Here is a 13,915-nt window from a genome sequence, read left to right on the forward strand (position 1 = left end):
TTCAAAATTATGTCCTTCAACACATTGTCCATGTCCTTCCTTCTGCTGTGAAGGGGCTCAGGGACCTGGGCTGCATGGGATCAGAGCCTCTGTTTTAGAGTCCAGGGTGGTTGGATGTGGGGTCTGGGTGAGCAGTGGCACCACCAACTGTTGGGCTCAGCCAGGAGGGGTTGTGCTGGGGCTCTGCTGCTGGCTACCCAAGCTGGCATGGGGACAGCCTCTGCTCTGGCCCCAGTAAGGGGATATTAACCACAGCTGGGGGGCTGGTGCCTGAGAGGAGAGGAGAGCAGAGCATCTTCTGGGCCCAGCAACCCTCTTATTCCCTTTCCTCCTCTCCTGCCTCCACTGATGCCCAGGTTTGGGTGCAGGCAAAGGCACAGTAGGCAGAGCTATAAGAAGAAAACCACCAAGCAGATTTGATGCATGATTTTTATTGACTTTAAAAAAACCAGTTGGTTTAAGACAGTTGTGTGCAGAAGTACCCATGTACACAGAGGCTACGGGCCAAGCTGCCTGCCTGCTCCTAGGCCGGAGCACTGGTCTCTCCCTCTCCCAGGGGAGCAGGAGGTGGTCAGATCAGGTACTGTGTGATGCAGACAACCTCTGCCAGGTGTGCCAGCCCGGGCACCTCCTCCCTGCCTGCCCCCCTGCCCGTAGCCTGTGCCTACATCTCCTCTATGTACAGTACAGTGGTGCGCCGGCCGTGCAGCACGCGCCTGCCTGCGGCCGCCCTGCCAGCGAGACACGAGTGGCCGCGAGTCCTAGTGGGACAGCTTAAATAAAAAATAATAATATAATAATAATTAAAACAACAGAGAAAAGGGGACTAGGGGAAGGAAGTTAGCAAAAAAAATAATACTGTCAGGGCAGCCAGGAGCCACAAGCGCACCTCACACTGGATGCCAGTACTGTGTTGCTGGAGGGTTTGGTACCTGGGTTTGGTACCCAGCGTCTCCGCTCACCCTGTGATTGTCAGGCCTGGCCCTGCTCAGCTGCAACAGGGGCTGATCCAGCCTTATCACACTGGACTTGGCCTTTCTAGCCACCAGCATGGTGGCCTGGATGTGTCCCTCTCTCCAGCAGCACTTCCCAGCTAAGATCCAATGTGGTGCGAGGAAGGAAGTGGGTACAACTGCCAGATACATCGGCCACGTCCCTGCCGCCAGCGCGGGCACAGCCTGGCGTCACCGATGGGAGATGGTCAAGGCACTCATTGTTGCTCATGGTTTTGTGGTTTTTAATTTCCTTCCCCATAAAAAAAAACCACAAAACAAACAATCAGCAAAAAACAGCCGGGAAGGTGGAGAGCAGGGCTAGCAGCAGCCTGTGTCCTGGGGCTCAGGGCTGCCAGCACCAGGGCGGCTCCACTTTTACAGACCAAAACCCACCACAAAACTCAGAAGTTAAATCCCTGCAGACAGAAAAGCTCAATTTCCCCAGCCCAGGGGCTGCTGACTTGCCTGCTCCAGGTGACCAACCCCCACCCTTGCGTTTCACAATTGTAGAGAAACCTAAAAAAAATAAAAGAAAACCCTGAAAAACAACCAAACCAAAGTGGAGAACAGGTAAGAGGTTGCTACAGAAAAGCCAGATACAAAAGGGTAAAAACATCTCCAAACCCAAAATACCCTACAGTGATTGTTCCTCAAATTAACTATTGCAACTAGGCAGCATGGGCAGAGCTTCCCCAGATGGGCACTGCCTCACAGCTCCTGTTCCACTCTTGGCACCAGCTGTGCAGGTGGAGAGTCTCTCACTAGGGGACCTTTTCCATGGCTGCCTTTTTCTTAACCTTGCCAGCATCTTCTGAAAAAAAACCTCCCCCATACCTGATTGACCCAAAGAAAGTGGTTTTAATGGCACCTCTGGGGAGGCAGTCTCCTTCAGCATCTCCCCTTCCCATGTCATAGGCTGCCTGTCCAGTCCAGGAAGCCCTGAGGGCACCGGCTGTACCAGGCTGGTGTAAACCAAGCATCACCCTGGCAAACAGAGCAAAAACTTTGGGATTTCAGCTTCACCAGAGCTGTTTAGAGCAAAGCAAAAGCACAGTTCACTCACTCACTTCTCTGTTTTTCCCCAGCCTGAAAGCACAGGAAATCCGGTCTCCTCGACCCTGCCGCAACCCACAACCCCTTGAGCATCCTAACTGCTCACAGAGCTCAGCCAGAATGAGTAGGCTGTCGCTCCTGTAGGTTTCTGCTTCCTGTACAGTCATTCCTGAAATCTGTCCTAAATCTTCCCCATCCTCAGGTAGAAGAGCAGGGATGCTGCACCCCAAAGTCGAGATTCCTCTTCATCTCCCTGCACAGCTGTGCCAGCAGTCACCAGCCTGCAGCAGAGCATCGGCAATGGTTGGCTTCTTGAAACTTCTGCCTCCCCACCATGGATCCATGTGCTGGGACTTGCCTCTGTGCCAGGAGCCTTCCCTGGAGAAATGACAGCATTGGCTGCCCCAGGGGGGGTAAAAGAAAAATACCAAAATAAAGGAAAAAAGAAGCAGCTGGTTCCACTGGTGAGGCTGCGCAGCCACCACAGCTCCCTCGGCCCCCTCGGCCTGGACGCGATGCTCGAGGGGCTCCCCAAAGTCCTGCGGCTTCGGGGTGGGGGGGTTGTCTTGTTTTAAAAAGAGCAGCATTTGGTTTGACTGTAGAGAGATGCAAGGCGGCCACCCCCACCGCCCAGTCAGTCACTGATTGTGTTTATAAATCCTTTCTCAGCTGGGTTTCTTAATAATAATAATAATAATTAAAAAAAAAGCAAAAAGTCTCCTTTAGCTCTGAACCTGATTGGCTGCTGGAGGCACCAAATACCACTGCAGTGGCTCTGTCAGCAATGTGGAACTGCGCTGCCCCTCTGTGCTCCTTGCCTGAGGCCACGAGGGAGACCCTCGACCTCTGCCCCTGCCGGCAGCAGGACCTGCTGGAGCAGGGAGCCAGAGACTCAGCCCTCAGTTTCCCCGGTAAACCTCGATCTTGCTGGTTTTGGCCAGCATATCGATGATGTGTGCCTCGAAGTCGGCATCGTGCACTCCCGTCTTCCTGAACTCCCCGGCGTAGCGGTTGTTCTCCCAGTAGTGGTGCCAGTTCCCCCGGCTGTCAGCACCGAACCCAAAGACGTTCACCTGCAGTAGCAAGGGAGGGAGTGAGCCAGAACTTCCCACCAGGCTGAGACACCCTTGTCTCAGCAACCCCTGTACTGCTGGGGTGATTTTCAAAGGTGCCCATCCATCCGCACAGCCTTCCCCCCCCTCAAGAGTGCCCATCACTGTGGTGTCAGGCAACCACAGTGACCATCACACTGCTGCAGTTTAATCCACATTTAATTCACATTTAATGCACTTCCTTCCTTAACCCTACAAGGTTCAGGACCTCAGCAAACCCACTGCATGCCAGCCAGGAGCTGAAGGAAACATCACCCACCTCATCACAGACATGGAGGGCAAAGAAGAGCACCAGCATGCCAGTGGAGGGGTAGCGCCCATGGTGTTCTGTCCAGCGGTCGTGGATGTACTTGAAGAAGGCAGGATTGTAGATCTGCACCTGGGAGGATTAGCAGAGGGTTAGCAGAGGAGCCCCAGCCATGATCCCTTTGCCATCAGCACTCCTTGAAGGAGCACCGGGAACACCAGGGAATGATGAGGTGACAGGGCCCACGGCCATACAAGTGCTCAAGGCAGTGACAAGGATGAGCCCCACACACCTTTTCTTTGTCCACACGCAGAAAAGGCTTCACAGGTGCGTACGTGCTGGGGAAAGAGCAGAGAGGCAGGTGAGTTCTTGGGGGTCCCATGCCCCCAACTCCAGCTTGAGTCACCAAGGGCGGCTCTTGGAGGAGTAACAAATGAATCCCCACTGCTCCCAGAGGAGCTGTCCTGGAGCTTGGTGAGCCACTAGCCTGGTGCTGCCAGTGTCCACTGGGTACTTACAACCTGATCTGGCCGGTGGAGAGGGCACTGGCGATCCAGAGCAGGTCCAGGGTTTTGAAGGGCACGAGCACAAAGCTGACATTGGCGGGCAGGTTCTTGGCACTCTCGGGGTACATGAAGTGGTGTGTGGTCCGACCACCCACATCGCCCTCAAAGCCCACCGTGGGAGCCTGGTTCATCCTGGGGAGAGAGCAGGGAGGATGACACCACCCTCCCAACGCCCTGTGCCTTGCAAGTGACACGGGTGATCCCCATGAGCTGTTAGATGCTGCCAAGCAGCAGTTTCCCACCCAGGGGAGGTGGCAAGGCTGGACTCACTCCCACTCATCCCAGTACCCGATGGTGCCCGCATCACCCCATGTCCCTGCGCTGTCCGGCTGGGCGGGTCCCCGGCAGCGCTCTCTGGCTCTCACCGCATCACAAAGTCGTGCCCGTCGATCTCCGGCCCGTAGCCGGAGCCGCGCAGGTTGCCTGAGTTGCCGACCACGGCGCAGCGGCGGCAGCGGCGCGGGTCGCGGGAGCGGTAGGGATCCTCGCCCGGCACGATCTGGAAGAGCTTGCTCAGGACCTCGTGGGTGTTGTGGGACTTGAACTGGGGCTGCAGCATCTGCAAGGAGGGAAGGGGAGCAGGGGGGAATCAGCCAGCGCCCCCTCCTTGTGGGGGAGGAGAAATCCGTGTCCCCCGTGCCAGAGCACACACGGCGCTCCCGGCCCCGCGCTCACCATCCACCACCTCTGCACGTCGGGCGGTAGGTCCATGTTCTCCTTGGTCCACACTGGGGACACGGTGCCGTCATAGCGCCCGTCAAACCAGTCGGTGGCCCCGGGCTCCTCGGCCGGGCAGCGGCGGCAGGGGCAGCCCCGGGGGTACAGCCCCCCTTTGCTGAGCCGCTGCATCCCGGCGTAGCCGGGCACCAGCTTCACCCGGTGGATGCCGCCCAGCCCGCCCGGGTCCAGGTAGGCGATGCTGTGGTGGGAGTAGGTGAAGAGGAGGGACATGACGAAGACGAGCAGGAAGGCGGTCGAGAGGAAGCAGAAGCGCAACGAGCACTTCATGGTCGTCGGGTGGCTGAGCCGGGGACGGCGCCCGCTCCGGCACAGGGCGCGGGCATAGGGCGCGGGAGGGCGTCAGCCGGCCAGCGAGGCTCCCTGCGGGAACCAGAGCTGTAACTCCCGGCGGTGGGGACGGGGCTGTAGAGCCCCCCCGGACCCACCGCACCGGGCTCATACCTGCTGGGCTGCAGCTTTCCATCCGCGTTGTCCGGCCGCGGCGAGGGCCCCCGGTGGCTCCCGGTGCCGGGCACGGAGCATCTGCCGAGGGGCCCGGCACAGCCCCCGCACCGGCCTCAGCCGCGGCTCCGCGCCCCGGCGGCTCCTCCCGGTCCCGGCCCCGGCCGGCGCTCAGCTGCCACGGTGCTCGTCATCCCCGGGGTTTAGCTGAGCCGCTGGCACGCCGCCCTCAGCCGCTGCCTCGGGGACACGGCCACAGCACCGGCCTGGAGAGGGAGGGAGGGAGGGGAGGGCGGGTCAGGGGTGGCGATACAGACAGCGGAGCGGGGCTGCGCCCGGCGGGAGGACGGTGCTGGGGGCTGAGGACTTTATTCCCCGCTGAACGCCCCCGAATGCCTCCCAGCCCGTCCCGGGCACGGGGCTGCGGGGTACGAGCCATCCCCGAAAGGGACGAGCAGGCGCAGAGCTGAGGGGAACTGGCGGCGGGTCCCGGACTGTGCCCTCCCTGTCTCTGCCAGACAAAGGCTCAGCCATCAACCCGCCTCCGGAGCCGAACAAGCGGCTCCTTTCTGTAGGCTCAATTCTTCTCTATCACGCCATAAGCAGCCCCTCCAAAACCCTCTTCGCCGGCTGCCGCCGCCGGGAGCCAGCCGGGAACCAGCCGGGAACCAGCCGCTCCGCAGCCCGACGGGCACCCCGGGGACGGACGCTGGCGACTGTCCCCCCCGCGGGTGGCAGCGTCCCTTGGGGAAGGTCACTGGCTCGCTCGTGATCCCGGCGGGTAAAAATAGCCCGGGCAAAGGTGCGGCGCCTGCGCCCGGGGAGGGGCGGGAGGAGCGGCCGAGCCCCCCGAACAGAGGGGAGGGCAAAGCCAGACAGCGCTCCTTGGCATAATAATAATAAAAAAAAAGGCTGAAAATCCCCTTTTAACCCAGTCAATGAGTTGAGGCAGGATCCAGAATCCCGAGGGTTTGGAGACATGACCTCCCCTCCAGGCCCTTTTGGGGAGGGGGTGACCCGCCCCAAGGCAAAACCCTGCAGAGGCACCACCCCCACGGCTCAGCCCTGGCCCCAGTTAAGCCAGTGCCGAGGCCGGCGGCAGTAATTAGGAGCTGGCAGGCACCAGGATGCTTCTTCCCTACGAAAAAAACATTTTCTAGAAGACGCTGGCTTGCTTTCCAGGAACAGACTGCTAAGCCCCCAAAATTTCCTTGTTGGGATGGGAGGAGAACGTGGACCCCAAAGGCTCCCCCAGGCCATTGCACTGCCGGGCATGGACACCTCCCTTCCAAACCATTAACCCTCTGTCAAATATTTGTTCAAGTGGGGACAGTCTCTAAAGGAAAGAGCCAGAAACTGAAGGCACATCCCGGTTCAAGTGCTTTCCTGGGCTCTGGCGGGGAATTTTAACACGCCTACATGGCATACGCAGGGCCAGCAGTGACTGCAACCAGCTCCCTGGGCTGCTGCCAGTGGAAAAAGCAGGGTGGTTGTTAAACAGAGGGTTTGCATTTAGGGAGTTTAGGATAAAGCCAGCAAAAAGCTGTACTATCCCTCCCCGGCCCCTCCCAGATGCAAAACGCTGGAAAGATGAATAGGTAAAAGGCAATTCTGGGGGTTTTTTTCTGCTATGATATGGCAGGGCCACCAAGCAGGATGGGCTGATCCTCCTCCCCTGCTCCCGCTGCTCAACATCCCACGGGGCTTTTTAAAGGCTAAAGGAAATGAGCTATCACGTGCTTGTGTTATTTTTGTTCCCGGTGAAAGGGGGAAAATCCATTTCCGGCTCCCCAGCCCAGCCTGGTCCTGCCTCAGACATCCCAGCCCTGACACCATCTGGAGCACATTTCGTACGGCCCCCATCCTGGGGCCTCCTGGAGCTGCCCCCGGCCACAGCGGGGGGAAAACCCCCCTCCAGCCCAGCTCATGCGCGATAAAAGAAGCCTTAAATCCCAGCGGCTGGTTTGAGTCATCATTTTCCTAGCAGGAGCTGGCAGCTATTTCCATCTGCTCTGGTCCTTACAGCCCCCAGCAGGGACAGGGCACCCACACATATAAACATACCCCAGCAATATCCATGCCCTCCCTGCCCAATCCTAATCCAACCCACCTCCACAAATAAAACTCCACTTGCAGGAGCTTTTTGTACCAGATTTGGATGTTTCCTTCTTGAAATAATATGGCATTTCAGGATTTCTTCTGTGGTGAGCAAACTTGGTAACTCAGCGATGCCACTAAATACCCTTGTATTCCCAAATTCATCCCCAAGATCCTGAATTGCCGCCCCAGGACCTCAGTACTCATCAAGCACAAGTTTCTCCTTGATTGCAGGAGATAATGAAGCAAGGCTATTAAAAGGTCCTGGCAAATTGCTCTGCTGCTTTTCCAGGTGGATGGTGATGGTATTTTCCAATCATATAATCTTTCATTTCAGGATGAATGCTGGAGTGATGTGACCGACAGCCCCAGGGCCTGGAGGATGCCTGCCCCTTCCCTGTCAGACAAAACACCATCAATGCATCCCCACTTGGCATCTTTAGGTCTCCTTGGCTTTGTTTGCTCATTTCTAAGATATCCTGGGGTTGTTGGCATGAATTTCCATGCCAGTAAATGGCAAGGTGGGCAAAGGAGATGGGATCATTGGGAGATGGGATATCACCATATTTGGGGCAGGGAGAGAAGGGGAGTGGAGGAGCAGTGACAGCATTGTCTGCACTGGCTGCTGCTCTTCCCAGGTATGAATGGTCTGAAAATTCCCTCAGGAGTCTTTGGGAAATGCCACCCTGGGTGATCTGGTGCTACTCATCCCATGATCCCTGTGCAGAGACATCACTTTACCACCCCCAAAACCATTCACTGGGTGCCAGAGCAGTGCATGGCTCTTGCAGGTGGAGGAGGGGAAAGCACACAGGGCCCCCTTGGACTGGACTGGCATCTCTGTCAGGGTGGAAAACCTGAGAATTAGGGTTGGGTTTCTTTGACAGGGAAGGAGCAGATCCGAGTTGAGTGTTCTCCCGCCTCCTTCATTGCCAGGCAGGAACAGCGAGTGGTGACCTGTCCTTGTTTCAGGCATGACTTCAGTGAGCAGGATCACTACAAAATGTCATTAAACAATTCCAATTTCTTTTTGCCCATGGCCCAAGCACTGCCAGAGGTTGCAGCCCCTGGGCAGAGTGCCGAGGAGCTGCTTGTGGGACCGTCAGCTCGTGTTATCCTGGAACAGTGAGCCGGGATGTGCCGGGGGCGGCGCGGGAAGGGGCGATGGCCTGTCCCTCTGCATCACTGCACTCCCAAAGCCAAAACAGGACTTGGCCAGGAAACTGCGGTTAATTAAAAAGGTCCTTTCCTGCTTCACCCATCCAGAGGGATTATATTTTTCCCTTGATTTTTTTTTTCCTCCCTGGAAGCTGGATGGGAGACGGAGCAGGGAGCAGACCTGGATAAATGTTGGCACAATGATGTTTCTCCCTGCCACGGGGTGATGCCATGAAGAACTGATGGCCAGCAGCAGACAAGCACCAGGTTTTAAGAGAAGAAGCCAATGTTATGTGTTAAGCCATCACTACAACCCGACAGCAGCGAGGACCTGGTAACTTATTCTTCATCCTTTTAATTAATCATACTCTTATCAGCCAGCTCAATCAACTAATGGAGTCAAGGTAATTGAGTTTCCCATGTTTTAAACCCTACTCCCACCCCTGGCTGCCAATGGCAGCAATTCCAGCCTTTCCTTGTGTCTGGCCTCCAGAGGGGTTATTTCAGGCTTATCCCTCAGCACTGGGATAGGGCCAGGAAAGATTGTGGAGGCCAAATCCCCAGCACAGAGCTGGGATGGAGCTAGTCATGCTGAGGCCATTTCCTATGGGATTTGGGGGTGCAGGGCAGTGCCAGCAGTGGGAAAACAGAATGGAATGCTCCCACCCTTGCTGGTAGATGGGCCTGCAGGGACTGGTCCAGCGGTGTCCCAAGCCCCTTGGCTCAACCACAGTTGAACCCTCAGGGAACTGCAGCAGCCTGAACATCCTGTGCTGCTTGATGGGGCAATGCTGGATGGGCACTCTCTTCCCCAAAACTCACACTGGCAGAAGCAGCCAAGGCAGATGCCCATCCCTGCAGCTCACACTCCCATTGGGACCACCCAGCCACATGTACCAGCCTGTGTGGCTGATGTCCCTGAGCATTCTCCAGTGCCATTTCCCGTGCCCTCTGCCAGCCATTCTGGATCTCCCCAGGCTGCCATGGGGAACAAGGGACCCTGCACTCCAAGGCTGTTGATAAGCCCAAGGCCATGCTCACAGCATGGCCTTGTCACACTCAGCTCTCTGTGCCAGGAGCAGCAGCTGCCTCCTTGAGGCAGGAGAGGCAGGGAGGGGAATGGGATTCTCCCCCATGATCCTCTGATACTGAATCCCTGTGGAACTGAGAGGAAGAGATAGCCCAACTGCTCTGCACCCCAAGCACCCACCCCAGAACCCCCAGTCTGCACCAGCTGCCTCAGCTTGCACCAACTCAAGTACCATCAGCTCAGGTACCACTCAGCTGGGTACCACTGAACCCTGGGTCACACACCACCAGGTGCCACCAAGCTGGTGGCCGAGGTTTGGCCAACCAACCCAGCAGAACAGAGGAGGCAGAGTCTGGGGCTTGTCACTCACCACTGCCTATTCCTCTCTCCCATCCTTGCTCCAGTTCCCTGTGCAAAGCCATCTGGTCCCATGGGGAGCCAGCTCCCCACTGCTGGCCACATTTCCATCTCACCCTTCCATAGACACGGGCTGGGGCCAGTGTCTGGCTATCCCTTTCCTGCCTGCTACAGCGGGGCTGCATCCCACAGACACCCCTGAACCAGTCTCCCTGCAGCCTCAGCTGCCTGTGAAGACGTGGCCACACCACAGACAGACTTCCTAGGAAGGGCAGGGCCCCTGCCCTCCTTTCACCACCAGCATCCACTGAGCTGCCAGCAGCACCTTGAGCCTTCCTGCTGGCTGGGAAACAAACATGTCCCTTCCACCACTGCCCTTGGTTTTACCAGCCAGGTTATGTTCATGCCTGACACCTCACCAGGAAAATATGTGCAGGAGGGCAGACAGACGGATGCTGCTCCAGGAGGCGCCGCTGCCGCTGTGGCCCCGTGCTGTGGGAGGTGAGCAGGGACACGGGGCCCCTCTGCACCCTCCTGTCCTCCTCCCTGGATCTCCTCTGCACCAAGGGTCAGAGGCAGTGGAAAACCAAAGGTTTTCCTCTGGCTTTCGAGGGCTGGTTGATGGGTGCTGTACCCACAGCCACCCTCCCTGGCCCGGGGTACAACCCAAGCTGAGAACTGCACATGCTGCAGGTGGTCCCACAAAGCCACCCGGGTTTGCTCTGCCTGTGGGCAGCACTGAGAGGACATTGAACTCGTCAGGGAAATTGCACCTATGAGATTTCATTGCAGGGAAGTTATGAAAGACTCCCCAGGCTGGAGGGCATCAATTCCAGCACACCCCAGTTATAGCCTAGAACTCCCATTAAATGTAAAACTAGAGCAGAGAGCCCCTGACTTCACTAGCTGGGGCTCTGCTCAGACACCTGGGGAGAAGGGGGAGCATTCGCAGCTTCCTAATTAGCCCAATTACTGCTGCAGATCGAAAGTCCTTTGCCTTTGCTGGGGACATGGTGGCACCTGGAGCAAAGTCCTGGTTTCCCAAGGTTTCCCAAAATAACACCCAACTGTTGAGGGTGTTATTTTAGAGCTCAAACACTGAACTATCCATCCCATAAGAAAAAAAAATATCTATACATCACACATGCATATATATATATATTCACCACTCATCCATGTGCAGTTTTGGGGGTGTCTTCGGGAACTTTGCCTTGGAGCTGGGACCCAAATCACTTGCACTTTCCAAAAAAAAGCTTTTGGAAGATGGCAGTGGCAAAGAGCGACATAAAGCAAAGCCAAAAGATACCCCGGAGCGCAGTGCAGAGCCCAGCAGGGCCGGGCAGGGCAGGGCCGGGCAGGGCAGGGCAGGGCAGGGCAGGGCAGGGCAGGGCAGGGCAGGGCAGAGCCGGGCAGGGCAGGGCAGGGCAGGGCAGAGCTGGGCAGGGCAGGGCCGGGCAGGGCCGGGCAGGGCAGGGCCGGGCAGGGCAGGGCAGGGCAGGGCAGGGCAGAGCTGGGCAGGGCAGGGCCGGGCAGGGCCGGGCAGGGCAGGGCAGGGCAGGGCCGGGCAGGGCAGGGCAGGGCAGGGCAGGGCAGGGCAGGGCAGGGCAGGGCAGAGCTGGGCAGGGCAGGGCCGGGCAGGGCCGGGCAGGGCAGGGCCGGGCAGGGCAGGGCAGGGCAGGGCAGGGCAGAGCTGGGCAGGGCAGGGCCGGGCAGGGCCGGGCAGGGCAGGGCAGGGCAGGGCCGGGCAGGGCAGGGCAGGGCAGGGCAGGGCAGGGCAGGGCCGGGCAGGGCAGGGCAGGGCAGGGCAGGGCAGGGCAGGGCAGGGCAGAGCCGGGCAGGGCAGGGCAGGGCAGGGCAGGGCAGGGCAGGGCAGGGCAGGGCAGGGCAGAGCCGGGCAGGGCAGGGCAGGGCAGGGCAGAGCTGGGCAGGGCAGGGCCGGGCAGGGCCGGGCAGGGCAGGGCCGGGCAGGGCAGGGCAGGGCAGGGCAGGGCAGAGCTGGGCAGGGCAGGGCCGGGCAGGGCCGGGCAGGGCAGGGCAGGGCAGGGCCGGGCAGGGCAGGGCAGGGCAGGGCAGGGCAGGGCAGGGCAGGGCAGGGCAGAGCTGGGCAGGGCAGGGCCGGGCAGGGCCGGGCAGGGCAGGGCCGGGCAGGGCAGGGCAGGGCAGGGCAGGGCAGAGCTGGGCAGGGCAGGGCCGGGCAGGGCCGGGCAGGGCAGGGCAGGGCAGGGCCGGGCAGGGCAGGGCAGGGCAGGGCAGGGCAGGGCAGGGCAGGGCAGGGCCGGGCAGGGCAGGGCAGGGCAGGGCAGGGCAGGGCAGGGCAGGGCAGAGCCGGGCAGGGCAGGGCAGGGCAGGGCAGGGCAGGGCAGGGCAGGGCCGGGGGAGCAGCTTCCCAGCCTCCCATCACATCCCAACCCCACGGGGTCAGGCGGGCTCTGATAAATCCTGGCTCATGAAGAAGCACTGAAGCCGGCCAAGCCACTGGAGAGCAATTAGCAGCTTGCAATCGTACAAAAATTAAATGCAACGGGAGGAGCTGAAAGCCATGGAGCTGCCGAGATCCCGGCGTGCCAAACCGGGCGGCATCCGGCGTGCCGAGAGCCCGCAGCAAAACCCCCGACCGAGCCCTCGGCGCCATCGGAGCTCTTCCCCAAAAAGCGGCAGTTTGGAGCTTGTTTGGGCAGGAAGATTCAAGCGTTCCCGCAGCTGGCGAGGCTCCCCCTGCCCGCCCCGCCCGCCTCGGGCGCCGGTGAGGCGTGGGCGGCCAGCGGAGCGGCCCCGCCGCGCCCGAGAACCGCCATGAGCTCCTGGAGGAGAGGGAAGCGCTTCTGACAGGCAGCTGCCGCACACAGCCGGCTGCGGGGCCGCTGTCGCTGCCAGATGGGGACAGACAGACAGACAGACAGACAGACAGACAGACGGGCACGCGCGCCGGGGGGGGGGGGGGGGGCGGGCAAGGCACCCCCAGCCCAACCCTCCCCTCCCCGCTGAGACCGCGATCTTCCCTCCTGATAGAAGGGGAAGAAAAAGGAAGAAAGGGGAAACCAAGCCCAAAGCGATGAGGAACTTGCCGTTAGCGCTCCCCGCCTCGGCCGCGATGTGGCCGCTCAGGGCTGGGAAAAGGAGAGCCCGAGATAACGCAGGGCAAAGCTGCTCCACCAGCTCAAAGCCCACACGTCCTCCTGGAGGGAGGCTCAGCAAGGTTTGCGGTTTGGTGTGATTTGGTTCCCCCCCAGCCACGTTTATGATTGTTGGCAGCAGAAGGGACGGGGCCCTTCCTCCAGCCTGAGCCTGCACGCTGCCCGTGCCATTATCCCCCCAGTATATCCCTGCTGGCATGGGAAGCCCTCATTCAAGGGAAGCCTTTGGGAGCTTTGGAATAAGAACTCTCTCTGACTCTGCAGCTGGGGCCTGAGCAAAACCTCCTGCCTTCCTCCTCTGCCAGCAGTGCTTAAGCCCCTGGTGAATGTGGGGACCCCTTGAATCGCCAGGCCCTGAAATCCAGGCTCAGTATCAATCCCGCTCTGGCAGCCGTGCTGCAGCCAGGGAAACACCCCGGAACAATGTGACATGCACCGAAAAGATGTCACACCACTGCCCGCGTTAGTGTCCCCTCCACACACACACAAAGCAGGCAAGGGACATCCCCTGCTCCGTGACACAGTTTTCTGCCTGTCCCCAGGGACGCTGAGGCTGTTTGTGAAATCCTGGCTGCCACCACCCGTGCAATGGATGCCGTGTGTCACACAGCCATGTGTCACACTGCTCTGAGGGACTTTACAGGGACACTGGCACTGGGGGGACTGGGGCCCCCTCGCAGCCGGCCCTCCCACCCCCGGCTCTGCCCTCGGGATCGCAGGGCACACGGCTGGGGAGAGCAGCTCCACCAGCCCCAGCCCCGTCAGCCCTGCCGGGGCAGCATCCTCCCCAGGGCAGCACATCCTCCCCAGGGCAGCACATCCTCCCCGGGGCGGCACATCCTCCCCGGGGCAGCACATCCTCCCCGGGGCAGCACATCCTCCCCGGGGCAGCACATCCTCCCCGGGGACAGCACATCCTCCCCAGGGCAGCACATCCTCCCCGGGGCGGCACATCCTCCCCAGGGCAGCACATCCTCCCCGGGG

At 59.8% G+C, this 13,915-nt stretch overlaps 1 protein-coding gene across 1 annotated transcript; it reads right to left on the minus strand.

Moving 5' to 3' along the window:
• Positions 1 to 424: 424 nt before the first annotated feature.
• Positions 425 to 5,026, minus strand: ST3GAL2 (ST3 beta-galactoside alpha-2,3-sialyltransferase 2). Its single transcript, XM_083869881.1, has 6 exons — positions 4,649 to 5,026; positions 4,339 to 4,532; positions 3,926 to 4,105; positions 3,700 to 3,745; positions 3,420 to 3,539; positions 425 to 3,121 (listed from the first exon to the last, which is right to left on the minus strand). The coding sequence occupies exons 1-6, from the start codon at positions 4,979 to 4,981 to the stop codon at positions 2,948 to 2,950; spliced, it is 1,047 nt and encodes a 348-aa protein (XP_083726007.1). The 5' UTR covers positions 4,982 to 5,026; the 3' UTR covers positions 425 to 2,947.
• Between the last annotated feature and the right edge of the window lie 8,889 nt (positions 5,027 to 13,915).

The sequence above is a fragment of the Zosterops lateralis genome (assembly GCF_965231275.1).
Source record: "Zosterops lateralis genome assembly, chromosome: 12".
NCBI lineage: Eukaryota > Metazoa > Chordata > Aves > Passeriformes > Zosteropidae > Zosterops > Zosterops lateralis.

Coding starts and splice junctions, on each gene's coding strand:
- ST3GAL2 (XM_083869881.1), bottom strand. CDS start 4,981: ATGAAGTGCTCGTTGCGCTTCTGCTTCCTCTCGACCGCCTTCCTGCTC. Junction 4,106..4,338: donor GGGCACGACTTTGTGATGCG/GTGAGAGCCAGA, acceptor CTCTCTCCCCAG/GATGAACCAGGCTCCCACGG. Junction 3,746..3,925: donor TCCACCGGCCAGATCAGGTT/GTAAGTACCCAG, acceptor CTCTTTCCCCAG/CACGTACGCACCTGTGAAGC.